Raw genomic sequence first — 26,323 nt, 5'->3', positions numbered from 1 at the left:
TGTGTGTGTGTAAGTGTGTGTTGGGACTAGTAATTTGGCAACTCTGCAGAGAAAAAAAGGCTTTTTCTTTTTCTGTTATTTCATTCAAATGGAAGGTAGCCCTATTTGACTTGGGGAGCTCAGTTCAAAATAAGAGCAGACAGCAGCTTTTGACTAAACTGTTTCACACTTCCCATCATTCTTGCTGTGCTGAATGTGAAGCAGTCCGTTTGGGGTTTCATATACTCTGAGATAGATCTTCAAGTCACAAGGTCTGAACGGTTTATGCTACTAGACTGTCTTTAATGTGTTCGCCATCGCAATGTTTGTTCCTCTGCGATGCCGTTCGCCCGGGGGGGGGGGGGGGGGGGGGGTTTGGACTCTCGGTTGTGATGTCATCACTTGGCCACCGCCTCTGGTTTCTGTCCTCCAAGGCATGACATCATCTCCGCGTCAAAGCGCTTTACTGTCCGCTGCGATGTCGCGGCCGCACGCCGCGATGGCGTTCCCCCGTCCTCCGCGTCAATGGAAGCTCCTTTCTGTCTGGCGTTGTCCGTCGCTCTACCGGGTGTCAGATGTTTGACGATCGGCGGCCCCTGGCGGCCCCCAGCGAGGCCCGCAGCCTCGGCTCTCTGGCCCTGGAGTGGTTAAGTCGGAACGAGAAATCACAATGAATATTCCGGCGAGCGGGCCGTCTTCCAAATGCATTTTTCTCTCAAGATTTCTCGTTCATAGTGATGGGTTACCTTTACCGACCAAATTCTAAGTCTTCAGTCGTGTTCTATGCTGGCTGGAATTGAATGGGAGTGAATGAGCCCGAAAGGTACTGCAAAACTGATTTCAAAATGCCTTTAATTGTGATGCATGCATGTAAAAAAAAACAGTAAAAGTTAACAATAAAAGGGATGGAAAATCTAAAAAGTGAACATAAAAATCAAATCACACTGGAATTGTCCTTTAAAGTCATAGGCTTTTTTTCTGGTGAGTCTCCACATGAGTATTAATATGTCTTAAGCCCCATTTGAACCGATTTGTTTTACTGGAGAATGTCCTGTAATTGTGATTATTACTAACAGTTTTAATCCAATATGAATTTTAATCCAATATGAATCTGCGATGTCTGTAATTTTTACAACTGGAACAAAAAATAACTGGAGCAAATTACTTGCCATTTCTCAGTACACTTGGTGGTCATCTGATAATTACAATCCGGTTAAAAATGACATCTCCCTAAAGCAGTAACGTGTAATGTCTTTGGTATTTAACAGGGCCTAATCCTGGTTTAATCCTGGTCCCAGAGAAAGACTATTTAAGACCGTTTTGTGTTCTGTGCTCAGTGAGTTTTGGAAGCCAGACCTGTAGTGCTCGTTGAAGTCCAGTCTGAAGCTGAGGAAACGCAGGCTCTCGTCTGGGCTGGTCATCAGCAACACCAGGAACTGCTGTACGATGCTCTGTGAGGAGGAGGGGGGGGGTCAGGGAGAAACAAAAGTTGGGAGAAAAAGGGAAAAAAAAAGTAGACGAAAAATTAAAAAGAAGATATAAACAGCTAGACTCCTTTTAAGGATGAGCCAAAGTGACAGAAAAATCAAAGAATTTGAACTTTTAAATATGTTTGAAACGGGAGTGTGGTCAAAAGGACTATAAAACATCTTTCCAGTCTGCAGAACCTGATAAACAAACAGTTGTACTACTCGTATCAAATGACATAAAACTTCAGTGATTTCAATGAGTGTAGTAATGAATTAATTATTTGGTCTAGAACACACAAAAAATACAGTAAAAAGGTTAGGTTTGTTGTTCAAACTTCCCAGAGATGGACTAGGTGTTGGAGCTGGTACCTGGTAGAAGTGGGTGAGGATGCGGAGTTGGGAGCGCATCTTTGGTATGGTTTCCTGGAACTCCTGAATCCTCCTCTTCTCCTCTGCCTCCTGCTCGGCCGTCACTCCCCACTCCCCCTGAGTTAACACACAGGTGTCAGTTAGCAACAGCACAAACTGCTTTACTGCTGTAGTGAGTGGGATTCCCTTTGGTTTTAGGCCTTCAAGCCGTGTTTCATCCATTCGTCCATGCCATTCTTTTGCCATTTGTACTGCAGTTCTAAGCGGCGTATCCCAGAAGCCTCCCTCTCTCCATCTCCGTCTCCCTTCCTACCTCCTGCTCTCTCTCCTTCTTCTTCTCCTCGTACTGCAGGCGGAGGCTGAGCTCCTCCAGGGCGGAGCGGTAGAGCGAGTCCTGGGCGCTCTGGAACTCGATGATCTGGTCAAATATGGCCCTCAGCTGGTTCAACAGAGACTGGACGGACACACAGAAACAAAGAGAGAGAGAAGGAGAGATATAGGGACCTCGATGGACAACTTCAACCTCATTTGCTTTCAGGGTTTGTGTGCGTGTGTGTTACCCTGCTGTTGTTGTCCAGCAGGCATCTAGAGATGATGCTATCCAGGAAGACATCGTGGGCGGCGATGATGTGGTCCAGGTCCTGAGCCTGCTGCACTTTGTTCCACAGCTCGTCCCAAGAGCACTCCAGCACCTACACACACAATTTAGCAATAGTAAATGTATGACTAAGCACTGCACTCCCAAGCAGTCCAGTACTACATCTGCTGGACAAAGTAGATCATCTCTGAGCTTGATAATTACTATACTTGGATATCAGTGAATATTATATGGCCTGTGGTAGTGACAGCACTGCTGGTAGCCTGACCTCGAAGGTGATGTAGTACTGCATCTGGTGGATGAAGTGGACCATCTCCGAGGCCAGGATGTGACACTGATGCAGCACACCGGACAACTCTGGAGAAAACAACATGCAAGCAAAACACATGTAACGTTTAGGAAACATATCTAAAGAACTGGATATCAGAGACAAATATTTACTAAAAATTCTCATGGTAGCAAGCAATTACAAGACGCTGGCTTCTTAAAGAGCCTCCCACCCTGAACCTATGGATAGATATTGTTAACAGCATATACAGTATGGAACGTATGACATTCAGTTTAAGATTACAGAAAGAAAGGGGAGAAGAGTACTGGACTAAATGGGATACACACCTGTCTAACAAAGAGTCTGACAACTGAAACTATAGTAATTACAATTGTGAAACACAAACGTGAATGTGAATGAAAGTGTACCATTCTATGACTAACAACTCCTATGTACATCATCCAATGTAACTGAGTGTCTGCAAGTTTCATCAAGTTAACTTTAAGACTTTTTAAGACCCCGACCATGCCAGGACATGGGAATGTGAAGAAAACAAATGTGAATTTACAGTAAACGTACTGTATGTGCAAAATCATGCTCTAAAAAAATGTCTCCTGGCCTCAAGAGCATTCTCCGAGTGTGTGTGTGTGTGTGTTTACCTACCCGGCATGGTCTTGAGCAGCTTGGCGTTGCACATCTGTCCCTTCCAGATGTCGGTCAGAGTGTATTCCATCCTCTTCGCCCTCCACAGGAAGTTAAACACACGCAGGTAGTGGCCCATACACTCCCGCGTGAACACCTGGAGCCCACACACACACACAGATATATTTATATATGCAACACATATGAACAACACATATAAAACACTCGCTCAGAGAGACACAAATAACCATACAGGCTGACACACACACACAGTGGTGATGCCTCTTCAGCAGCCAGAACAGCAATGTACAATATGGTTTGATTTCATTGAGACAGCAAGTGTGTGTGTGTGTGAGTGTTACCGTAGCGATAGGTCCATCCACATGGTAGTCCAGACTGAAGACATCCCAGCCTGTATCACCAGGAGAAACCTAGAGGCAACAAACACAGATGCATCTGAATTGACATTTGACATTGGGTCACCGCTAGAACAGAAATGCAAGAGCACACACACACACACACACACACACACACACACACACACACACACACACACACACACACACACAGCATTACCTCCAGCAGGCGTACGTCCAGCCTCTTGAGGATCTCTGCGTTGTCATATTGGGCGTTGGTGGCTCTGACTGCCGTCTCCAAGATGCCAGTGAGGTTGTGCTGGTACAGAGTGGTGGCGGGACGGACCAACTCTGGTCTGGGACAGATCGGGAAAGAGCAAACTTTATTGGACCCCATGGGGACTCTTCATACAATCATATACATGTTTCTACCTCAGACGCCCTATAAAGGAGCAGACGTCTTAGGAGTCGTGTGTGTGTTACTACTAACTTGAGCAGGTCCATGAGGTGCCTGATGAAGTCCCCCTGGCCCAGCAGCAGGTATCTCCTCATGGCCTGCAGGTGCTCCAGCAGCAGGTAGTTGTGGTTGAGGACGTCCAGCAGGTACTTGCTGGTGTCGAAGTAGGCGGCGTCGATCTTGCCCTGAAACGCCCCCTCCAGGTCCGACAGCAGCTCTGCAGCTAGGGGGAGCATTTGTAGATGTAGATGTTTTTAAAATACGGTTTGAGTGATTTTTTGCCTGTTTGTAAAGCAGTTTCGTGTTAAAAAGGGCTGCATAAATGACTGGAAATCCGCTCAAGGTCCAACAAGACCGCTGCAGTTGGACAGAGACAGAGAGAGAGAGCAATGCCCTTCAGCACAAAAGCTAAAGATCAAGCTCTGGTAAAATGAGGTCCTAAAGATTGTGGAATCAATAGCTAAATATACCTCCTTCCTCTCCATAATCAAAAGGGTAGAAGGACGAGGCCAGTGAGCGGTAAGAGCATCGTTCACTGCCAGTCCACCGGTCTATATATCGATGTAACCATATCAATACGATGGGGAGGTAGAGACTGGTGGCAAATACAAATGGAACATCCGGGAAGTGAAAGCGTGGGGGAATAGAAAATGGCTTCTTGTCGGTCAATAATAATATTTAGCATGCTTGAATCGGCAAAAAGACACCTAAATTCCCCCTGACTTACTCCTATTATTGTGCTATTAGTGTGCTTGATTAAGCGAGAGCACGGTCAAAAAAGAGAGAGAGAGAGAGAGACCTACCGTCTTTGGGTGTGTCTGCAGACTTGGACGCTGGTGTGATTTTGCCCGGCGGCGTTCTGTCGTGACAGACCTGATGCAGGAAGTTGATGGATTTGCCGATCAGGAGAACCTAGAGAGAGAGAGAGAGAGAGAGAGAAAGAGAGAGAATGTGAGTCATATGAGCTGGAAACTGAATTCATCAGCACCGGTGAGACCACAGATAATTGTCTTGGAGCAACTTTTGCTATTAATAGTGCTATATCAGCAGCACTATTGAGATGATGTAGTCTGTGGTCCTGTGTAAGGTTCAACTCCCTATTCAAAATGTATATGCACTCAATGTACTGTGAGGCGCTTTGGATACAAATGTCCACTGGGGACGCACCGATCAATCAGCCGCTGGTCGTAATTGGCCGATAGACGTTCTAAATTGGTAATCAGTGATCGGCCGATTACCATTTCAACTGTCTGATCACATTATAAGCCTGCATCCATTATTCATGCCTGTGTGCCATTTGACTGATTGGATAGGGTCTTTCCCCCCCCCCCCATAGAGAATGCACATGTCTGTTCTTTAAGTGGCTTTGCTGTTTTTCATTTCAGAAAGACTTGATCATTTCATTTCACCTGGAATACTGGATTCACTCACTATTTTCAACTATTAATAAACAATGACAGCTCAAATATATTAATTTCTGACATTATATATGATCAGAAACATTTTAATGTATTGGACAGTAGGCATATCCTTTTTCATGTCCAACTGCTGAAGGAGGTGAGTAAGATCTATGTCTGGATAAAAACTGATTTATTTGCATGTGGTTAGGCCAGCAATGTAATGCAGCCATTAGAAGAATATGACAAACACAGTGCTGTGTGTGTGTGTGTGTGTGTGTGTGTGTGTGTGTGTGTGTGTGTGTGTGTGTGTGTGTGTACCTTGCGGGCCTGGTCCATGGTGATGAATGAGGGGATCATCGACTTCCTGAGGGAGTACTTGTCGTGCCACAGGCGGTCCGTCTTCACGTTGGGGTCCGACGCTACGAAGAACTGCAACACACACACACACACACACACACACACACACAGTTAAATACACAATGTAACTTTCCCCGCTAGGGTTAATATGTAATATATGATCAAAAATCAGATCTGGTCCAGTCTGTGTGGTTCACCTCTGATATGATGCAGTTTGATTGGTTACATATTTACTGTAGAATTAATCAATACTACACTGGTTGTCTATGGGAAGACCTTAACCTGAAGTGATTCTAATGAGACATTTTGATCAGATTACATACAAGTATGCATGAAGTTTTATTACTATTTTTAGCATAATGATCATCCTGCGTTTCAATGGAGAGCTTTAGTGTCCCAGCTACCACCTAATACGCTGGGAACAATCCTACATTTTACACTTCGGAGTGTATTGTAACGTTACAGAACATTATGTGGCTGAACACCCAAACGCACATCAAACACAAAATGTATTTCACACATTTGCAAATACCCATTTACAACTACAAAGTACATCCCAGTTTTGGAAATTGTGCCACACACATTTTGCTTTTCACATTTTACAATTTGTAAATCATGCTACAACCTCACATCTTATAATACAAGTCCAATTTATTTTGTCAGTTTCTCTCCAATAAATATGAGTGTTATTGAATGCATGTGTTAGTTAGGGTTAGGGTTGAGTGGCGTAATAACTTTTTCTCTGTGTTCTTGAACGCAGCACTTTAGACTGAAGCCCAACGATAACTACTGGTTAATGCTGGACACATTAATACTCTGTGTGTGTGTAAGAGAGAGTGAGAGAAATACAGAGAGGGAGGGAGGGGGCAGGGAGAAATAAAGGAGAAGCATCCATCACTCGGCTCTCCATTAGCCTCCTCTCATCACTCCTCATTTAAGACGCTGCCACCCCCTCTCTGTCCTTCCTCTCCTCCCTCTCTTTATTTCTCTCTCTCTCTTCCCTCGTTCTTCTAAATCCCCCCCCCCCCCCAGGCCCCCAGCAATGTTCTCTTTCACTGGGGTCAAAGGTCGGTGTCAGTTGAACAGTACAATGTTCCTGCTGGTTTCACGCATGGCGGTCATTTCCCTCTATAGAAGACAACTGGGATGGTGTATGTGCCTAAATGTGTGTGTGTGTGTGTGTGTGTGTGTGTGTGTGTGTGTGTGTGTGTGTGTGTGTGTGTGTGTGTACCTCGTGGTAGGTGTCTTCCAGCTCTCCGTCATAGATCCACCTATAGAGGAAGTTGAGGATGGGGTGTGAGACCAGGCTGAGGATGTGTTGGACCAGCGCTCTCATCTGCGGGTCTCCGGTTTTGCCGTAGGCGTGGACCGCCGAGGCCAGCTCGCCTCCCTTCCGACCTGGACACACACACACACACACACACACAGGATTTGAACAAACAATGGCAAACATCACCCAGCCCACCCCTCCACCACACACACACACACACACACACAAAACAATCCACATACCTTGGCAAAAGTCGACGAGGGCAGCCAGTGTTTTGAGTCGCACTTTGGGGTCGTACGTCCAGACCAGCAGCCTCCTGAGAGTCAAACTGCTTTCTACACCCAAGTTCACACCCTGGTCATCCTCCAGCTGCAGCTACAACACACACACACACACAGTCAAACAGATGGACACAAGCAGAAGCAGGGAGGGAAATGACGTCAGACTGGAAAGCTGCCATCTTCAAGCACTCTGTTGCTGGGATTCAGTCTGTTCTGCTGCTGTGTTCAGGTCATATGGGAACAACTGGCAGAAAACAACTGGTTAAAAGCGATGACTTGGAAGTGTTCACGCGTTTGAATTCTCTTTTCTGTAGTTTTCTGTAGACTTTTGTTGCTCCTGATCAGCTTTCTCATACCTGCGCAACGTTGAAATGTCAACCACAAAGCAAAAATCCAGAAATTGGTTGTGTCCTGCAATGGCATTTTAAGAGTTGTGATCACAAAATGACTTGCGTGATGAAAATCCATCATTTTATTGATTTTACTTGAAACGAATATATCATTCCCTACACTTGACTACAGGTATTTCAGTGTTGGTGACGTCAGGAAGTCAGAGAAATCAGGATTCATCAACAAATCCAGAGTTCCCAAGTAGTATTTACCATCTGAAAGCTGAGGAACGCTATTTTATAATAAAGCTTGTATCTACCATCTTTCCCATATGACCTGAACTAGTGTACACCGATCTATCCCTGCTGTCACCAATCAATACACGTGTTGTTCAGTCTGTGTTTTAAGTGCAGTTACCTGGGAATGGAGGACAGAGAGGAGTCTGTAGTACTCCTTCAGCTCCTGGTGGAGCGAGGCACAGAAACTCTGGAGGGAGAGAGAGAGAGAGAAGGAAGGAAATGTGTTAGTGGAGGCTGACACACACACATTCACACAAGACAAATGAATACATGTGGTAAATGTAGCAGTGTCCACACACACACACACACACACACACACACACACACACACACACCTGTCCGACCAGGCCAAAGGCTCGGTCGAGGCTCCTGGCGTCGGTGTACTTCCTGACTTTGTTGTGGAGCCAGCCCAGCTCGGCCAGCCGGCTGCTGGTGTCCCTCAGGGACTTGCACAGCACCACCTGGTGGCACACAGCACACATTACAACATGAAGGCATAGAAGAGAAGAGAAGAACAGGAGAAAAACTGGGAGGATGTGACAGAAACAAATGGGAGTTAATGTCAAATAAAGAATGAAAAGCTGAAAAATCACTTAACTAATGTGTACATTGAAAATGCATTGTCTCCCACACTGCAAGTTTGACTGACATTCAATTTTACTGCACACATCCAGCCATCCATGTGATACATATTTGCCTCCAAGGACCATCAATGTATATGATAGTAGATTTTCTGCCATTTTGAATTTCCTTTCCTCTATGGCATTTTCATTTTTTGACCCATCAGCACCAAATTTCATACACAGCCGAAGGAGACAGATACACCAACCCCAATACTAAATATACTCTGTACTCTGCATCACTGCTTGATTATAACTGTTATTAAGGGATGACATGGTTCTTATTGCCCTGTTGTTTGAAAGGCATTTTCATCAACTTTGCATTAAATGATGCATCACATTTTCAGCGGTTTCGCTAACATGTTTATCCAGAGAGGTTTACAAAGAGGTTAAGTGGCAAAAGACGAGTCCAAAAATATCCCCATCCTTGACTAATGTATCACTAGTCTGAGTAGCTCCTTGTCCATCGGCCTGGTCACAACAGCTTGACCGTAAGTCTATGTTTAGCACAACTGAGAGAGTAGAGGACAGGTCTTCTCGTGGAAATATTAAAGCGAGGGCCTTCTTATCAATGCTGAGAGAGAGAGAGAGAGAGGAGGGAGGGTGTGTGTGTGTGTTCAGAGAGGGGGGGGGGGGTGAAAGAGATTGACAGGACAGACACAGAGAGAAGAGGAGAGAAAAGAGTGGTCGATGTGGCTGGGAGCCAAAGAGCTTCGTATTGATCTGTTGAATCTTTCTAAAGCTTTTAAAGCCAGATCAACAACGATGGTCTTGATATCAAATTTACTCTGGATGTGTGCTTTTGTGTGTGTGTGTGTGTGTGTGTGTGTGTGGGGCAGCCACTGTTTCAACACTGCCTCATGAGAAAAGCTGTCCGTCATGGAAACAAATTCTCTCCAATAGATCATAGTGAAGGGGACAATCAACATCACAGTAGGATATGAAAGGACTGGCTCACAGCAGTTTCAGTCCATATCTATTTGATAGAGCAATAAAATGTAAGTGGCTGGAGAATGTAAAAAAAAAAAAGCCTCCTTCTCCACAGGAGGTTTATCTCAAAACGACGCGCTGTGTAACAATGGCCCTGGCACTTCTTCATAATGTCAAACTTTCAGTCAGTCAATTTACCATTCATCGCTTATGAATAGACTACAAGGCCGATTATAGCCACGATTTGGCAGCGTGATCGATTTTCAAAATCGGAGCGAGTCAACGCCGGTTTGTGGCGTCATACAGGTGATCTAGTAGTGTGTGAGGGTTCAGGACTTTAATCTCTGGCCTCCTGATCCAGTCAGGACCATCACCGTTATTTCAAACATGATTTTTACAAGTCGAATCTGGAGTCTTGACGTCCTCCTGTAGTGTGCACTGGTCAATGAACGGTGAAGTGATCTCTGTTTTTGTGCCGTAAAGCAAGCCCCACCCCAAATCCCACCCAGTGGCACACAATGTAAAATGCAGTGCAGAGGCTGGTAATGTTCTTGGCGGTGGCCTCGTTTGGTTGCGGACATTATGCTAATGTCTCAAAATGAATGTGGTAATGATTTATTGATGGTGACATTTAAGTTATATGGTTTGGATGGGAATCTATGAATTGGCGATGAGTGTTTTTCCTGCTTAGCTCCACCTATCCTTCTGTAACCATTAACAATGCCATGACTGCCAGGTCAGATGTTCTTGTGTGGTCCCTGCATCAAGCCTTGTGATTACACACCTAAAGACGAGGAACAGGTACAGGTGCAGGTTTGGATTAGGATGTTAGGGTGAAGTCATGCTGTAGTGAGGCTGAGATCTTGCATCTCATCTGGATGGATGGATGAAGTCTCATTTGCTGGGTTAGAATGAAGTCAGGTATAGTTTTGGTCACAAACAGTTGACTATCTTTCTGACCTTGTAAATTTTACCTGTGCAATTGTATCCTCCCTAACTAGAATTTAAATGGGGCAGAGATGACAAGCAGCATTTCCATGGCCAACATAACCTACAACTGTGGTTAAGTCACTGTAGTCTTTCTAGCAGTTATCCTTGAAGATAAAGTATATTTAACATGTTACTGGTTTAGAGTCAGGTTAAGGTACTTTGATGTCAATGGCATTAGCTGTTCTGGGACCTGATCTTGACTTAATTCAAGCCATTTTCAGGCACCGATTTGAACCCTGCTTCAAAACTATACCTCCCACTGCCATGTGGTCACCTTGTTGTCTGTGTCGCAGCAGCTGTTCTGGGACGATGATGAGAAACTGCACTGTTAAGAGAATATGCTTGACTGTCTGGGACTCCTGCTGAACTGATAAAGGCTATTAACAGCTTTACTTGCTGGCCTTACCTTGCTGTCTATTTTGTAGCAGTTATCCTGGGCGCTCATCTTGATGAACTTGCCATCGATGCCCTGGAAGACGTAGAGGATGTCCCGCACCAGCGACGCCTCGCTCACCTCCGCTGCGCCCGCAAAGGACAAGGGAATAAAAATGACAAAGAGATGGAGAGGACTTACACCTGGCTCACGCTTAGTGCTTTCAATGAGTTCCTCTGAGATGGAAGTGCATTCATATTAAATGAGAGAATCTGTTACCGCTACATCATTATGTTGCGAGTGTTGTATACATTGAATGTATTCTACTTATGCATTGATGCATGTGTTAAAACCAGTGCTGTTTGGTCCTGTTTTTTCCTACTTCTCCGGGAAGATTTTTTTTGCAATGAATCAGAACTGCAACTAAACTCAAACATTTCCACAGTGAATCAGAGTTGCAACCAAAGTTTATGTTGTTTATAACTCAGGATATCTGCAGTTTTCAGAAAAATAAATTTAAAGCTACACTAAGCGATTTTTTTCTGACCACTAGAGGGTGACAGAAACTGCAACACATTTGTAAACACATAGCAAAGCTACTGGACGGAAGCCCCTTAGGACAAACTGTGCATAAAGGCTACTGGCTAAAATATACGTAAACGTAATTGCTTATTGCAGGTTTAATTTTTTTTTTTAAGACATTTTTAATGCTACCTAGAATTCAATTTAAAACCAAAGTAAAGAAATAAAAATCTGTCAAACAGCCTTTTTCAAATTGAAGTTCTGGATGAGCAATATAAGACAAAGGAAATTAACACGGATGTCGAATGATGTTGGACAATGTTGAAATGTTTATAAAGCAGATGCAATGACGACAAAACATGCTTGGCATACTGTATTAACCCTGTTCTGTCTTCATCTAAGAGTGGACATGCATGTGGATTAAACTTACTGGCCAAATGTAAATGCAAGTAATTTAATACAACAAAAGAAAACAAAACTAACACTACTACTGGTCCCATTCACATCTTTTAGAAATACACAATTCATGGCATTTACCTTATTGTGTTTGCCTTACTTTCCCAACTCTGCTTTTGACCAGATGACACCAAATGTCATGTCTTACATTTTAATAATTAAGGCCTTAAATTTAAATCATTAATTTTTTAAGGACCCACAGAATCCCTGATACTACAACCGATAACCAGGTCTGATCAGTGTCACAGGATCCTTGCATAGCAGCAGGAGTCGACAGCTGTAGATTTAGTGAAGCTATGGAGAACTGTTGACACACAGTTGGGGCAGATTACATCTTTAATGACACAGAGGATCCAGTCAAAACCTTTCACTTTTTCTATATTCACCACAGTGGCTGGTGGAATTAAAAAAACAATACTAACCTCCAAGCAAGGGATGGAATTAATTTATGTGAAACTACTGATGTGTCAATTGGTGCCTCTGATTTCTGACTCTAATAGAGCGGCTGGTAGAGGAGAGAAACTTTCCCAGCTACCGACACTGAGCAAGATGTGGAGTATCTGCAGTTTTAGCTCAGATATTGAGAGAACAAAGGGACGCAAAGGTAATGGGAGAGCAGTGGACAGATCAATGGCTTTGAAATATTTCTAGTTTTCCACTGCTAATGCACACTGAATTGCGTTCACTGTACGAAACGTGCTTTGAAAATGAGGCTTCATTGATGGGGTGTGCATGGTTGTACTTTAAAGGATAATTCTAGCTATTTTCAACCTGGGCCTCAGTTTTTGCCGTCATGCCGAACAATTCTGGGGAAAAAAAAAATCTAACTTTTTCTATGACATTTGCGATTTCTTATTATAACATTTGTCCCTGTATGTTGCTGACTGTTTGACTGCTGGAACTGAATTATATCATGGATTTCATGAATGTGTTTTTTTGGTCTCCACTAACAAATCATCTCTGTTCACTAAAATCATGCAAAAAGATTCCCAAAAATGTTGTTTCAGGAAGTAGTTTTGTGGGAAAATAATGACTACAGTACTAATGGCTCCCTGTTGAACTCAAGCTAACATGCACAGGCACCGAGAGAATCAACCTAAGGTAATAACCCAGGATGGATTCGAATAGCTTTTCCCTTAACTGCCATTCAGACCAACCGCCTGGACGGTTTGGGGGCAAAATGAAAACAAATGAGAGGGAACGGAGCGGAGGAAAAAGCCAGGCTGCAGTTCGCGCGGGCCTAAATATAACCCGGGGGACCGGGTGTGTAGGCCAGACTCACTGTTGGCGTCTCCGTCCCGGCGCGGGCGGAGGGCCCTGGCGGAGAGGGCGGGGGGTCCGAGGGGGGGCCGCGCGGCGGGCGGAGCCAGAGCGGAGGACGGGGAGGAGCCTACGGGGAGAGCCCAGGCCAGACGAGAGCCCAGGGGCTGACCGCCGCCCGCTGCCGACTGAGGGGGTTGTCTGAAACACACACACACACACACACAATTACTATTGAGAGTTTGACTGACATCGGGCTGATATTGTCCTTTTACTAAAAATGTTATACGTCAGTAGTCAGTGTCATCTACCTGTGATATGATGGAGATGATGCAGTTTGTTTGATTACATATCTATTGTAGAATTGATCAATATTACACTGGATCACTATGGGAAGTCCTGTTATTATTATCATCCTGGATTTCAGTAGAGATTTTTAGTGTCTCATGGTCTAAATGCTGTTCTAACCTGACAAGAATACAATTCTGGTGGAAACACTGAATATAAGGAATGTTTTGGCTATAAGCAGCTTCCAATCCAAAAATATCTGTATTGGCTTTTAAGAAACCATACCAGTTGAAACCTGGTTCCTAGGGATGAAAGTCAACATATCGCAATAGACAGGTAAGTGATGTGAAATCATACACATTCAAGAAGCTAAAAATTAACTTTCATATCGAGAGTGTGTGTGTGCTTGTCAGATTTGGCCAAGGTGTCATTTGGTGATTTGGCCGATCTTTTGTTAATAAATTCAACAAACAAATCTGTGGAAAGTTGTGCTTTGGACTGAATTTTTCAGTATGTGTGAGATTATATGTGTAATGAACCTTTTGCAGTGAAGAAACCTCAAGCTTTTCTCTGTTTGTCATGGGACTAACAGTTTACACTGTGTCTAAACCTGTCAACACGTGACTCCTAGCACTCAAGATGGTAATTCAACTCAGTGGATAGAAAAAAGACACTAGGAGCCCTTCAAACATGCATGTCTATGAATAATTAAAGCCCAAGTGGTGGATTTTTCAGGATCTTTAAATCACAATTCAACGCCATTAAACCTTTTTTCATGTTTAGATGGAGGATTAGCCCTTTCACAACTAAAAAGGTGAGCCCAGACAGCTCGACGGTCATCTGTAAGTGGAGGACCCCTGCATTATTTATGCGGAGAAATGGAATGAAATGCCCTTCTAAAGCTAAGAGCTTCATAAAGCAGGTTTATGAGAGGCCAGGCTCAATGACAAACTCATTTTCTAGTGCTAATTGATGCCTCCTTTATCTGGCGTTGAGTGTTTTTACAGGGCGAGCGTGAAATAAATAACGCCGTTCTCCCCGGAGCCTTTCGGGTGGAGTGTGACTCAGTAATGAGGAGGTGTGTGTGTGTGTGTGTGTGTGTGTGTGTGTGTGTGTGTTACACGTGCACGCTCTCACCCAGCCAGCAGGGACTGTGGCGTGGGCGTGGGTCCGTTCAGCGTGTACACGCCGAGGCTGGAGACGCCGCTGGTGCCCATGCTGGCCGTGAGGGCCCCGCTCCTCTCCCCGTAGCCCAGGGCCAGGCTCTGGGGCCGGGTGCAGTAGAACGGGGTGGAGTGGGCGTCCCGGGGGAGCGCCTGGGCGAACAGCGCCCCATAGCTGCCGACCTGGGGAATCACAGGGACAAACAGGAGAAGAGGTCAATGACACTGGCTTATGGACACAACTGCATATTAAGCCTTTTTCTTTGTAAAGAAAAGTTTTCCCTTACTGCCAACAAAAAATCAGCCAAGACTAAGGGAGAGAGATTGAGTGTGAGTGTGTGTATGTGTGTGTGTGTGTGTGTGTGTGTGTGTGTGTGTGTGTGTGTGTCCCACCCTGCTGGATGGTTTGCGGGGGTCTTCACAGAGGCTGAGCAGCAGGTAGAGGACGGACCAGCGATGTTTCAGAACGCCCTGTGGACAGGAAACACAGCAGAGTCACATCAGCAAAACTCACATTTATAATAACATGATAGGGTTAGACCAATATATTGTTTTGCCGATATCGGCTTTTTATTAAAAACCCTACTGCCAATATTCTTCGTTGATCACACAAACACACACACACACACATAAAGCTCAATTACCAACCTGAGTCTGAAGTTTTCTATGAAGCTCTGAGAACAGAGCAGCGTCTCCCTCTCTCCTCTGCTTCAGCACTGCAACAAAACAAAAATCTATTATCCCTTTTACTGGCAGGTTTGAATGACAACAGCACAGCAGGAGAGGACAGCTTCTTAACGTCTACCAGCCTCTTTTGGCAGATGAACACTTACTAAAGTTGGAAAATTGTCAGCTACAGCAGGGCATCTGCAGGTTTCAAACATAATGCTTCTCAAGTCCTTTTTTAAAATCCTACCTGGAATTGAATTTAAGACCAATTTAAAAACCTAAACAAAGAAAAAATTTGAAGATAACTAATAAAAGCTGTTAAACTATAAATGGGCAGAAGACTGTACATGCAGTGCAAAGAACCTGTCATTGCATGCTGAAAAAACTTTGATATTTTAAGACTTTTTCCAACTTTTTAAGGACCCAGCGGTACCCTGTTCCCATTTTAAAAGGCAGGTAAAATGGTGCTTTCACCTCCTATGATTACTGTAAGACTGAGTGCAGAAAACTACCGATGGGACAGGAACCAAGCTTTCAGCTCATGTCATCCATCACACCTGCTGTGTTGTCAAATCAAGCACAGGAGAGACTGGTGGCCTCATGCTTTAACTTCAGATCAGGGAAAACTGAGACTTAAATGATTTGCTGGCATTTGCAGGCCTCACTTCAGGCCAGAACAGATATCAGTCTCTTCCCAAGTCACAAAATGTTGTTTAAGTAGTGTAAGAAACTGATCATTTGTCATTCCGGATGAAAAACAGATAACAACAAACAAGTGCAGACCCGTACAAGCTTTGCCTCGGGATTTTAGCGGCACTTCAAACTAATATGACCAAACGATTCATTCAATCCCCTCAAGCATCATCATAAAAATCCAATATGTGTGCGCATGAAGGCCAGACACACAAACATCTAAAAGACCGATAAGCCTCATTGATCAGCATAATATTTACCAATCTGGATTATCATTTAAAAAAAACACAACTGTGCAACCTTTCTTCTGGTAAAGTCCTTAAAGATTCATTTAACCAAGTTCCAATAAGTCCAGGTCAAGTCCTGAGCTAAATAAAGATAAGTGCTGCCCCTTATGTTTTATTTTCTACATCAAAGCGCGGGTCGATATTTTCTCACTAATGGCGCTACTTTGGCTACTATGAAAGTCTACTGGGATTTCCTATTATGGTGCAATAAAGGTTAGTTGCCAACAAAACTTGTTTTGTTGTGTAGAGGCTCCAAGATAAAAGGAATGATTCTCCAGCATAAACACTTAGTAGGAAAGTGCACATGGTGAGCACATATACAAATCCACCTAGCAACATCACAGACTTGACTAATTCTGCTACTGGATCGAAGAGACTGGCTCTGAAAATAGTTGCGGTGTAATACAATTTGTCTCATGAAAATCTAATACTTGGGCATCATCTATACAAATGCATTCATTTCATTAATATGACCAGGGGGAGGCTAAAAGGAGCGAGTGTGGCAGAGTTCCCCTACTGAAGCCTTATAAGCCTAAGAGTTCCCCTATGGTGAACTGGTAGTAATGAGTTTCCATGCGGGTTTAGATTTGGTCTAGCAGACTAGAAAATACTCAGAAATACCAGAACATGCCCCCCTCAACCTCATCTCACTCCAGTCATTAAATACTGTACCTTCCAACAGTGTTTCAGCCAGTAGAGTGAGTTTTACCAACTTCCTCACAGCCCAACAACTTATATGAATTCAATGGAGGATAGTGTTAGTCCACATGCTACTCACACTCTTTCTTGATCTTCTCCGACACCAGGAACTCGTCCCGTTCAATAGTGGGAGCGTAGTTACTGCCAATGACTCGCACTGCATACTGGAACTGGTGGGCAACTTCAGCTGGAGACATAACATAACATAACAATGATTATAGGTCATGGCACGTGGGCAGCATTTTGAGGTAATGTAGAAATTGCCAACAATTATGACCAACAGTACTTTTCCTTGTGTGTTTCCTCCTTTTAACCCACTATTTTATCCACAGTCATCTTGTGCTATTTGGGATATTCCACATCTAAATTGCCTCAGAGTTTCCAATGTGCAGTATACTTGACACTTAACACTCTGGGGCGTTGGTGAGGGGTGATATTGCTTCCTACGGAGATATAAATTAATACATGGGACAAAATAAGTGTGGATAAAAGTATGGTATCAGATAAAAAATACTGTTGATAATACTCTCTGGCAATATTGCCCATTTACAGAGCTTCAGAGTCTTTCAAATATATCATAGGCTTAAGGCTACAATGCTAAATTTGCAGAAAAATACAGAGTTGGGACGATATTTTACCACTTGTGCTGCTACATGCAATACTCAGACATGCTAACCTTCCAGAGAGATGCTTGCATCCAGCAAGGGCCTGCAGCTAGCAAGACACAACTACAGCCACAAGAGGCAGGGAAGCAGTGTGGTGTTCAGCATGAGAGCTAACGGTTTAGCAAGCTTACAATACAGTTAAATTGAACAACTGACGTTAGCTACTGACGGGCAGCTGAAGTGCAAACCACGGCTAAAAGAATGAACACAATGACAACTGGAACAAACATGAAACGCTAACGTTAACCGGGGGTTTGCACTAGCTAGCCGAGCCCATTGGCTGTCAGCTAACGCGGACCTAGCCTCATACGTGCCGTCCTCTCTTCCATGGAGAGAACGTCACGCCAAACTCCATTCAATTCATCTCCATTCATCACAAATTTTGCACTTTCATGTGGCCCTGCTTATCGGCAAACGTGCACACTTCATACAACAAGAATTCAGGCCTTGTGCGATTCGTTAAGATGCACTCTTCAATTCGGCATACATCCAAAACACCACGCAGCACTTATTTCACTAAAATTTAAACTTTTAGAATTGGTTCGCCTGCTATTGTTACAGTCTTCCTGTACCAAAATACAACGTTGTAGGCGGGAGCGAGAAGTGTAAGCCAATTCTTGTTGAAGTTGAATTTTATATAAATACGAGCTGCTTGGTGGTGGAATTGTACGCCGAATTCACCATTAGACCATAATAATAATAAAGATCTTAAATTATGCTTTACTACGTATGCACGTTTGCCAGTAAGCAAGACAACGTTAAAACGATAGATTTTTGAATGGATATTGACGTGACGTTACCTACATACAAGAGAATGGCACGTATCTGGGCTAACGCGAACTATGCTAGCGTTAACTGATGTACCTTCGCTTTTCCCTGTTATTCTGCAGCAGAGACTTTGGAGAAGCACGTTGGGTGATTTCTGATCCAGAGTCGCCATGGTGTCCGTGGCAAACGTTTCGTTTCTTGGACAGATAACGGAATAAATGCTACGGTTTAATGTGCACTAACTCCACTCTCTCACTGCGAGCAACGCCATTTTGACAAGTTGCGTCAAGCTACCAAGAAATAGAAAGATTATGACCAGAACTAAGGCAATTTTGACTTCAAAGTAAAAGCATCAAATTTGTCATTTCTTTTACAGACATTTATGGCTATCAAGTGGAATGAATGAATACTATAAATTGAGTACTATTACTTTGCTGAAATTTTACTTAAGTATAAGTTCAATTACTAGTGTAAAAAGGTAAAAGAGTAAAAGTAAAAGGTAGCTCATTTAAAATGTACTGTAAGTAGAATAAAAGTTATTACATTTTTTTGCAAGAGCAAATTGTTACAAGTGTAATGCAAAACAGATTAGAAGACAGAATGTTCAAAATAGATTATTTTAATGAAAGAAAAAACTTTTATAAATTAACGTTCATAAACAAGTACATTTCTCTTATTTTCTCTTCTTCTTTCTTCTTCTTTCTCTTCTTTTTTCTTCTCACTTTACAGTTGGCCAGTTTCTGGTGCAATGTTTATGGAGAATTTTTACTCTGCAATGGATGCAATTTAAAATGTTGTTAGGCTAAGTATAATTTGTCAGTCAGAACATGCCTCAGTAAAAGTAAAATAACTAACTTACAAAATACTCAATTACTAAAAAAATAAATAAATAAATAATCAAAAAGCACAAGGATTCAAAAAAGCAACTCAGTAACAGTAACAAGGATGATTGTAATTTGTTACATCCACTCTACATGCCATTCAGGCCTATTATAGAATTTGCTGTGAAAAGGACATTTTGCAAAAAAACAAAACAAAAAACAAAAAAAACTACAAAAACAAAAAAAACATTTTATTTTCACTTACAGATTCCTCCTTAAATACATTCTTTATTTTCACTTCTGTACTTCGAAAAAAAAAAAAAAAGTTGAAACGCGTTTGTGATTAGGGTTTTATTTTGAAGGTTATAACAGGAAGTGGTGTTTATTACTTTGGCAGGCTTGACGCTGGTGTTTTAACAGAACCCGCCGAAAAGCGTCTCCAGGAAACACGGAATGGACAAATGAATGAAAATATTTCCCCCCGGAAACACAGCATCACGGAGAAAGGTTCTGACTAACTTTTACAAGCTAATGCCACAATATTTTATTTATTATTTTCATTTTCTGCGGCAATAATTTATAACACGTCTTTAGAATAAAATGAAATAATTACAACCTGGTGTAGTCTATTGAAGAAGCGGACATCAGACGTGAGAAGAAGAAAATTAAGTTTTATTCTTTATCGTCTTTTTTATTACCAGTACAAAGTGATTTCTATTTTTCAAAATCATCTGGTCGTATGATTCTGAAGAAAATATTGTAATTTTGCATTGTTACTGGGGAAAAAAGAATGATTCAGATCAGATGTCTGGTTTTTTTTAATGATTTCAGCACCATGTTGATGGACAGCACCACTGGGTTGTTGGGGTGCCTGGACAGCTCCCCTAAAACACACACACACACACACACCCACGCACGCACGCACACACACACACACACACACACACACACACACACACACACACACACACACACACACACACACACTTCCCAGGGCTTTATTTGCTCGGCTTTCTTAATGTTACTGTTCCTCTTGTATGTTAGCCCGCCCTAAGCGGACTAATCACTTTCCTAATTAACTGAAACGTCTAATCAATTACACCCTCAAAACACTAGAGTGCGCATGCGCTCACCTCCGGAGCCACCACCTGGCTCCTCGTGACGTAAGATGAAAGAAAAGCTCCTTTGGCCGCAGCGCGAGACAAGAAGATTAGTACACGCGCAGGGAGAGGGAGAGAGAGCGAGCGAGCGCGCGCGAGAGAGAGAGGTAGAGAGACACTTACTAGATATTAGTGCGGTCCCAATCACACAGGAGGAGCGCTTCACTTGTCTCTGCCTGTAAGAACTGTACCAAAACTATAATTAAAACCACACAGCTACAACGCCTGTTACTGCTAATGCCTGTTACCTAATTTTAAATGCCGGTGTAGGTGAGTAGCAGACACAGGACTACATTTGTCGGTAGTGGTTTGTCGGACAAGCAAGCTTTTAATTTCAGGAAGAAGAAAAGGGGGAGAAAAAAAGTCATGGAGAAAAGAGGAGAATTAGAAAGAAGCTAGCGTCTACAGTAAAGCAACCATTGGAAAACGACCCAGAAAGAAGAAGAAGTGTCCGGAGAGGGAAGAGGAACAGGATGGGGATGGATTTCAGCACTCTTCGGACCCTCATCAGCAGATATGTAAGTTTTTTTTACAGCGCTTATATATACCACTTATGTGTCCAGGTCGCTTGGCTTATACCGGCCGCTTTTAGCCGGCAGTTCATGGCTGTTTGGAATCTATTAAGATGAATTGAAAACATTTGTGAGCCTTTGTCATTATAGGTTTCAAATTGCGCAAAGAGGCAGCTACTCATCCGGCTTAAGTTTCACTAGAGAGAAAGGGAGGGGGAAGAGGCGCATTGGGAAACTACCTGACGTTAGACATTTCCAACTATGCCACTTTTAAAGGAAGTTATAGTTTTGTCGAGCCGGGGTACGTGCCGTTCTCTCTTGAATGGAGAGCAGCAGGACGCCAAACTCCATTAAAAAATCTGGCAATTTAAAGTTTCGTCGCTTATCGGCATAGGTACATGCCTCATAAAATACGACTGAGGGCCTGTTCGAATCGTTAGGGGCTACTGGTAAATTCGGCGTACAAGTGATCCACCAATCTGCACTTTTTTCAACGAATTTTCAACTTGATTCGCCTATTATTCAGGACCATCCTCCCTCAAAATACACCGTGGTGCGTGGAGTAGAGTGTGTGAGCCTATTCTAAAAGTTGAGATTCTATTAAAATAAGTGCTGCTTAGTGGATTTTCTATATGCCGAATTTACTGTTGGCTCCCATTTATACGGAAAGTATCTTGAGTTTTGTTCTATAACATATGTTCTTTTGCGAATAAGTAAGAGAGCGTTAAAATGTCAGATTTTTGAATGTAGTTTAGTGAAACCTCTCTCCGTACGAGAGAGAACGGGACGAATCGGAGCTAAGTTTTGTGTATTATTTTACCTAGAGCACACGTTTATCTGGATCGCATTTTTGTATGGCCTCTGAAGACTTTATGCCAAAAGTTATGGCACACTATGTATCGCCATTTATCGATAGGCAGTTCAGAAACACTTTAATAACACTCTAATAAGTGCAAGGTGGAGTTGGATGATCATTACTTGCAATGCAGGATTCCGGAGACTAAATATCTACTCAAGACAGAACATGCCGATAGATATGCATAATCAGTGAAATCTTATTTTTGTTAGAAAGTTTCTTCCAATAGGGGACTTTCACTTGTTTCCAATACAGTTTCCCTTTTTGCAGGGGTTTTCCAGAAACAGGTGTTAGCTAATAGCTTAAAACAATGCAGAATAAATCATATAACTGCACTAATAATTGTATATTCAATATCACTCTTGAAACAAGTGGATTTTCATTGGAAACAAGTGAAATTATTTGACCACAGTGGCAGATTGCACAGTAAGACTTTAATCCCCAACACTGGATTAAATCACTCCTTTAGATATATATTTTTTGCAGTGTAGAAATGGAATACTTCAGCTCCAGTGAAGCAGCTAGTGGCCCATTTGCTCTCATTTCTTTTCCTCCCAGTTGAAGCAGAACTACAAATGGAGCAGTCAGTCACATGAATTATGTAATCCAGTTGTTTTCCCCACTTGCTGGTCAAATCGATGGGCAACCGTGGAGCCCTGGGCCGGCCTATATGGCTGTGGCTTGCATTAGGCTCCGCAGTAATGCGTTTGGCAATAATCCAGACAGAGCAAGCGCTGCTCACATGAGAGGCCCAGGTTTATATCCCGGCTGCATGCTCAGGGAGGCTTAGACACGTCCTCCCAACTGTTGCAAACGGCTGATTAAATAAAGTCCCTGCTGTGTATATGGCCGGCTGTAGAGGCGTATAGTGAGGAACGTGCAGAGACAGGCCTCTTGACTGTAAGAAATTGGGTGATGATGAGGATCACAGCTGTAGACAAATGGCTAAATTAATTGTATTGCTTCTGCAAAGCCTGTTGTTGCAGCCTGTGAGGACTTGCGAGGTTAAAGACACTGCTGAAGAATACTGTAGATTAGGGTTAGACCGGTGTATCGGTTTGGCGATATTGGCCTTTTATGAAATATCGGGTATCGGCTGGTCAATGTTGTAAACCGGCGAGATGATGGAGGTTCCTCCATGACCACAGCTACATGAAAACAGTCTGGGAAACCTGAAAAGAAATGTTATTTTCTCTGTACTTTTTGTTTAGTCGTTCAATTGTTCAATTCTGGTTTTGGTCTAAATGCTGTTTCAGGCGGTTTTCCACCCTGACAGAAAAAAGAGAGAAACACTGAATACTTGAAGCATGAAAATGGTCAAATTTAAAGATATTGAATATCAGCACAAAATCTCAGCTATTGGCAACAGAATGAAAATATCTGTATCAGCCTTCAAAAACCCTAAATGCTTTAATCTGATCCAAATATCATTACTATCTGATCTGTCAGTGATTTGTCCTGTTCAAAGGATTTTTTTAGTTTTGCGAGTTAAACTTCAGTCTCCACAGCCTTGTTTTCAAATGTGGTTTGTATTTTTCTCCCCACAAGTTTGTCGCATTTTTAAATTTAGACATGGCTCCCCTCCAGGAACTAGTCTGCTTCGCAGGCTGACGGCCATAACGCCTTGGGCGTGTTGAGATTTGTGTTTTCTCAGCAAACAAACTGACTAACAGATAGCTGTGATTCATGGCCAGCCAGCCATGATAGAGTGATAGATGGTGCAGGTGAATTCACATTAAACCAACAATAATAGAACAGAACAGGACAGAATAGAATAGAATCAACATCGTTTAAACACCTTTTAGGGCTTCTTGGCATTCTATAACTCTATTTTCAATACACAATACAAATGATAAACTCTTTGTTTCCACCCACGATAGTCAAATATTCAGATTGGACAGTGTGCTTCAGTTAATGTTTTGTTGTCGACAAGGTCTAATATGGATGGAAAAAAAATGAAAGAACAGATTGTCAGCTTTTAATTATGGGTCTTCATTGTCCTCCATGTTATATTAAAGACAGCAAAAAGACAGAGTTTATCTCACTGTCTCCTTTTAAGTTCCATGCTGTCAAATGCTTTTCCTTCAGAGTTTACATGCTTTGTCATTCTTCAGCACAATACACTAAGAAAACAGTAAATGTTGCTATTAGTTAATGCACTACAGCATGCTCCTGGGTTAAACTTTGTCCACATAAATGGTTACAGAGTCACAGTTATTGTCACATGAAAAGTAGTGGGTAGTGTGTCATCGCTACTTCGGCCAGTCCAGGGACGTAAGGGAAGGGAAACCCATCTAAACTCAGTTTGCCCTTTTCATTGGAGAGATTTATTCGAGTTTAAAACACCATTAAAAGGGAAAAGGATCCTGTACACCAGCCAGTTAGGGCATCGAACCTTAAAAAGGACATTAAGAAGCTGAAATAGTAAGAAAAGTGAAGACAATGAACGTTAAAGCAAATGTTTCAGCATCACAGCCCACAGCACTTTTCATATTACACTGCACTTTTAATTGTTTTTGCCATTTTTGAGCATTTTTATCAACAGTTTATTCACATTTTCATCAGAATAGTTTCCTTACATAAAGCAAAAATGAATCTTTTTCTGTAGCTGATTTGTTATTAATAGCTTTTTCTTTCCGACTGGAGGTCATAGTTCACCCACCTTTTTATTTACCACCATATCACTGATATGGTGGTAAATAACACTGATAACACTTTACATTGACGTAGATTAGATTGGAGACTATCAGAAGTCAGTTGCATGAGACAAAAAGAGTGTGAGAGAGAAAGAGAAAGAAAATCTGTGTATGTGGTGACTTGGTGGTGTGCTGCCTAGGCTGTGAAGAGGGAGTAAAGTGGGAGGGGAAAAGTGAGGACAGGAGGAGAGGAAAAGAGGAGAGGAATAAGAAGCAGGAAATAGACTTAACCCAGTGGAGTGGCTCTGTCATGTGATATGCAAATTAGGGAGTTCTAGTGTCTCATGATGGTCTGAATGTTGTTTCAAAAGCTTGACAAGAATACAATTCAGGGGGAGACACTGAATACTTGTATTTTTTTAAATATATTTTTGGCATGAAAATGGTCAAAATGAAAGATATTGATTATCAGTGCAATATCGGCAGCTTCAGCCCAAACTTAATTCTTTTAATGTGATTATGAGAATACTCTGATTAAGCCATGGTTGATGCAAACACATGACTCTAATTAACTTTAATGAAGTTTGTATTGGGAGTAGTAATATGTGGAGTGCTGTGGTACCAGTTGGAGGGATGTCTCTCCAGTCGCTGCCATCTCTGGTTAGCCACAAAGGCAGAGGAACGTTATATAAGCCTATAGCTATCTTTTAAAGCCTTAACATGTAGAGTTGTAATCTCCGTGGCTGTCGCCCCTGTCCCGGCCCAGCGAGAGCGAGATGAAATCGCAGTGACATGCAATAGCACCGGGACTTAGTGTACTTTTACTGTATTCACTCTGATGGCTTGCTTCCCTTTTTTTCTCTTCTGTCAGTGTATCGCAGGTCCTGAAAAAGTTTGAAAAAGTCTTAAATTGTCTTATGACAGTGTTGCATGCCCACTCTTAGATGAATACAGAACAGGATAACAGGATTAGTAATACAATATGCATCCTATCTGCCTTACTAAACACGGTTGAACTTTGTGCCCCCTAACAATTAATTCACTGCTGTCCTTTTTCTTATTCTACCCATTTATAGTTTCATGTCTTTCATTAGCCATGTTCAGTCAGAAACTGTCTGCTTTTGCCAGCTTTGTTTCTTTATTTTGGTCTTAATTTCAATTCCAAATAAAGGTCTTAAGAATGTAACATAAATTTGGATGTCTAAACCCTGGAGATACCCTGCTTATCGTCTTTTCCACTCTTTAATCATTTGACATTTCTTTCACTTCCAATGAAACAATCTTATCACAATGACACAGACTTTCTATTCCTCTTTCTACTGTATTTTAACACATAATGTCTCGTCTCTCACCTCTCTTCTCTCTCCTCCTCTCATTATTTTCTTTTTCTGTTAAAGGAATACACAGAGGTTTTGGCAGGTGGATGATTTTGCTGTCTGTGTTCTCATCACTTAATGGCTACCAATGGGACGATCTAACAAAAACTTGCTGTATTCCTTTAATCCCTTTACAACCCTTTGATTATAAACCTGGCTGATTGTGGCAGTGAGGGAGCAGCTGGCTCCTGATTTCCTGATTTTAGCCACAAAGTCACTACAACACACACACACACACACACACACACACACACAGTTAGAGGCATGGGGCAGAAGTGAGATGTTACTGGTTTCCTGCTGGTTTCTCATGTGTGTGTTTGCAATTGTGACCACATGTGTCGCATGTCCACATTTAGCACATCCAGTGCTAAATGTGTATGTGCAACGAATATCTGATGAATTCAAAAATACCAAAACATTTTTTTTAATCAAAACCATTTTCTGTTTTAGAATAATATTTATATTCTGATTTGCTATCAATCACGAACGAATCAAACTAATTCA

General features: G+C 42.4%; 2 protein-coding genes across 6 annotated transcripts in view; one reads left to right on the top strand and one right to left on the bottom strand.

Moving 5' to 3' along the window:
- Positions 1-334: 334 nt before the first annotated feature.
- Positions 335-18,706, bottom strand: tubgcp3 (tubulin gamma complex component 3). Of its 4 annotated transcripts, XM_071533766.1 has the most exons (24): positions 18,555-18,706; positions 17,105-17,212; positions 15,326-15,393; positions 15,071-15,148; positions 14,652-14,860; positions 14,135-14,141; positions 13,249-13,393; positions 11,022-11,134; positions 8,411-8,536; positions 8,194-8,262; positions 7,408-7,540; positions 7,127-7,293; positions 5,857-5,967; positions 4,942-5,050; positions 4,172-4,361; positions 3,902-4,037; positions 3,688-3,756; positions 3,347-3,482; positions 2,684-2,772; positions 2,378-2,509; positions 2,131-2,271; positions 1,818-1,934; positions 1,336-1,430; positions 401-617 (listed from the first exon to the last, which is right to left on the bottom strand). In XM_071533766.1, the coding sequence occupies exons 1-24, from the start codon at positions 18,628-18,630 to the stop codon at positions 551-553; spliced, it is 2,691 nt and encodes an 896-aa protein (XP_071389867.1). In that variant the 5' UTR covers positions 18,631-18,706; the 3' UTR covers positions 401-550. The 4 variants fall into 4 exon arrangements, with proteins under 4 accessions (XP_071389864.1, XP_071389865.1, XP_071389867.1 ...); XM_071533763.1 differs by lacking the exon at positions 14,135-14,141 and having other exon boundaries at positions 335-625; positions 1,328-1,430; positions 13,249-13,427; XM_071533764.1 differs by lacking the exon at positions 14,135-14,141 and having other exon boundaries at positions 335-625; positions 1,328-1,430; positions 11,022-11,145; positions 13,254-13,427.
- A 1,811-nt stretch (positions 18,707-20,517) lies between these two features.
- The window catches only part of atp11a (ATPase phospholipid transporting 11A), a 54,196-nt gene continuing 48,390 nt past the window's right edge, over positions 20,518-26,323 (top strand). For both annotated transcript variants that reach the window (XM_071533760.1, XM_071533761.1), the window contains exon 1: positions 20,518-20,957. In XM_071533760.1, the coding sequence (XP_071389861.1) occupies positions 20,913-20,957 (45 nt within the window). In that variant the 5' untranslated portion in view covers positions 20,518-20,912. The remainder of the gene's footprint in view (positions 20,958-26,323) is intronic.

The sequence above is a fragment of the Centroberyx affinis genome, unplaced genomic scaffold, assembly GCF_046629955.1.
Source record: "Centroberyx affinis isolate AG114_WGS23_722 - 3 ecotype Tasmania unplaced genomic scaffold, CSIRO-AGI_Caff_v1 ptg002426l_1, whole genome shotgun sequence".
Taxonomy (NCBI): Eukaryota; Metazoa; Chordata; class Actinopteri; order Beryciformes; family Berycidae; genus Centroberyx; species Centroberyx affinis.
The sequence above is the reverse complement of the archived record's forward strand: the minus strand, read 5'-3'. Positions and strand labels throughout refer to the sequence as shown.

Excerpts from the sequence above, each read along its gene's own strand:
- tubgcp3 (XM_071533764.1), bottom strand. The coding sequence starts at position 18,630 with ATGGCGACTCTGGATCAGAAATCACCCAACGTGCTTCTCCAAAGTCTC. Across the intron at positions 14,861-15,070 it reads CCCGCAAACCATCCAGCAGG|GTCGGCAGCTATGGGGCGCT; the intron begins GTGGGACACACA and ends GTGATTCCCCAG. Across the intron at positions 1,431-1,817 it reads TCCTCACCCACTTCTACCAG|AGCATCGTACAGCAGTTCCT; the intron begins GTACCAGCTCCA and ends TCCTCCTCACAG.